A 2,371-nucleotide genomic window follows, 5' to 3' on the forward strand; every position below is an offset into this window, starting at 1 on the left:
AATGTCTTTGGTAAATCAATATAGCTCTACTAGGACCTTCTAATCTATAATAATAGGCATACCCCCTTGCGGTTCTATGACTAGGCTATTACTTATTGTCTAAGCAGGTGGTGGGTGATTATGTTTAAGTCCTTGAGGATATGTGAATTAAGTTTCTCATTCTCTATACACCCTTATTTTAAATCATACAAATAAGCTGTGCAATTTTACAGGCTAAAGGTCTACATATTTTCTTCTTCTTCTGTGATACCAAAACGACTAGGCCTGGCCTACCATTGCACAAGGCAGCATGAATCATGATGAACCTTAATCTATTTACAATTGCTGCTTAATTCACACAAACAGGGTTGGGAATCTGAAGGCATGTTTCTACTTTTGCTCTTACCTCGTATTTTTCGTGTGTTTAATTTCTCCAACTCGTGATTCTGTAGGTTAGGGGGGCCTAAACTGGGCTTCTTTGCCTTACAGATTCGAATAATAATAGATCAGTCTATGCATTTTCAATTAAGTCGTTTTAACGGCCGGCCCGGCAGTAGGCTATACCAGCTGGTCACCTATCAAAAGACGATTGTATGTAATAATATCAATCCCCACTTTTCATCAGGCGTCTGAGAATAAGGCCAATCCATCACACTGAAGGAGAACTTCATCGATTGTCTCGACAGCGGGGAGGGAGGGAGATTTTTTTTTATCTTACACGTGGGTTTGCGTTCAGGCTACAGATAGTGGGTTGTGTTGTGGGTGGGCTTAAAGTTCCATAGTTCTTCTAGTCTAGCAATGGGACTCTTGCAGGATGCAAATGTGATCAATGCGTTTTGTCTGTCTATGTAAGAACAGCTACGTCTGTGTACATACATACCTGTGTCTGTGCGTGTTTGTTCTTACGTCAGGACTGGCTTCAGATCTGAACCCATTTGAGTTAAACCTGTTGCGACCGCATACCCTTGCTGACGTCGAACCCACGACCAGCCGCTCTAGAGGCGTGTGTTCCAACCGCTACACTAGGACGCTGCTCACGCTAGGACACTGCCACTGGGACGGCCCGCTATCTACCTGCCTCCTTAATGAAGTGAAATGTCATTTTGTTTCTCTGTCGCGTCTTAGGGGGGAGGTGGAGGTCCCTCTGCAGTGTTCAATCTCTCACCACTCCTACTAGACTTCACAATCCCACACCATTTGTAGCTACACTGTAGCCTGTTCCAAATGGACGAGTGATCGTCAGTCATGCGAAGGATGGCGGAGGAAGTACAGCCCATCAATGAGCAGGGGTGAGTTGAATATTACAGATATAACAGCAACAGTGGTGGAAAAAGTACTCTTTTTTCTTTTACTAAAGTAAAAGTATCAATACTGCAGTGCAATGTAGAAATACTCTGTTACAAGTAAAAGGATTGGTATCAAAATGTACCAAAAGTAGAAAGTACTCATTATGCAGAATGTCCCATTTCACAAGTTTTCAACTGTATAACAATATTTTGAAAATAGCAGATCTACAAGCTCACAATGCCTTGCATGGGCTATTTTCAAATGGCGAATATAATATATAATAATATGTTTATAAGACTGAAGTGGTTACTGTATTTTTTGTTATAATAATCCAAATCTACAAAGTAACTAGTAACTAAAGTTTTCAAATACGGTACTTGTAGTTTAGTAAAAGTACAATATTTGCCTCTGAGATGTAGTGGAGTAAAAGTAAAAGTACAGTACTTGAGTAAATGTACTTAGTTACTTTCCACCACTGTTGAATATTACAAATATAACTAACAATGTTGTCATGAAAATCTTAATGGACACGGATTGGTAGCTAGTTAAACTTAAAACTTAATTGCACTGTGAGCTTGTAGATCGGCTATTTTCAGCGTGCTACCGTTGTACGTCTGGATATAATGTTTTAAAGGAAGTTAACTTGTGAATGTAAGTAACGCCCAGCATCCAACAGCTCATATTATATCTACTATCTAGCAGCCATTATTTTCTATTTATTAATCATTTGGCTGTAGAAATGGGGAAACGAAAATCTATAGGCCTATCTCTACTGAGGCGTGTTTTCCTTATAGATTAAGCCAAACCTCACTGATAACAGGGCTGGTATATTATATAGGGTTCAAAGTGCATTACCTGTCACTGTATGTATGACTTGTTTGCACATGTCTCCCTGACTGAGGGTGCTGCGTGTGCAACATGCGTGCATGTGTCTTGACAGCTCCTGGATATCAAGCTGGCTTCCATCGTGGTGTCCCACGTCTCTCTCTCAGCTGAAAGATGCAGAGGAAAAGATGCTCAAGTGTGAGTTTTGTGCGTGTAGTACGCATTGCACACTCACACGTGTGTACACACACTCACCTCTATGTTCCATTTAGCTTGTGTG

The 2,371-nt window shown here is 40.7% G+C and overlaps 1 protein-coding gene across 1 annotated transcript in view; it reads left to right on the top strand.

The window, feature by feature from the left end:
- Window positions 1-1,005: 1,005 nt before the first annotated feature.
- Window positions 1,006-2,371, top strand: part of LOC311061491 (1-acylglycerol-3-phosphate O-acyltransferase ABHD5-like) — a 4,374-nt gene continuing 3,008 nt past the window's right edge. The window contains exons 1-2 of the mRNA XM_084080147.1: window positions 1,006-1,268; window positions 2,207-2,289. Coding sequence (XP_083936273.1) covers window positions 1,225-1,268; window positions 2,207-2,289 — 127 coding nt within the window. The 5' untranslated portion in view covers window positions 1,006-1,224. The remainder of the gene's footprint in view (window positions 1,269-2,206; window positions 2,290-2,371) is intronic.

This window comes from Gymnoscopelus microlampas (genome assembly GCF_963454915.1).
Source record: "Gymnoscopelus microlampas genome assembly, chromosome: 15".
Taxonomy (NCBI): Eukaryota; Metazoa; Chordata; class Actinopteri; order Myctophiformes; family Myctophidae; genus Gymnoscopelus; species Gymnoscopelus microlampas.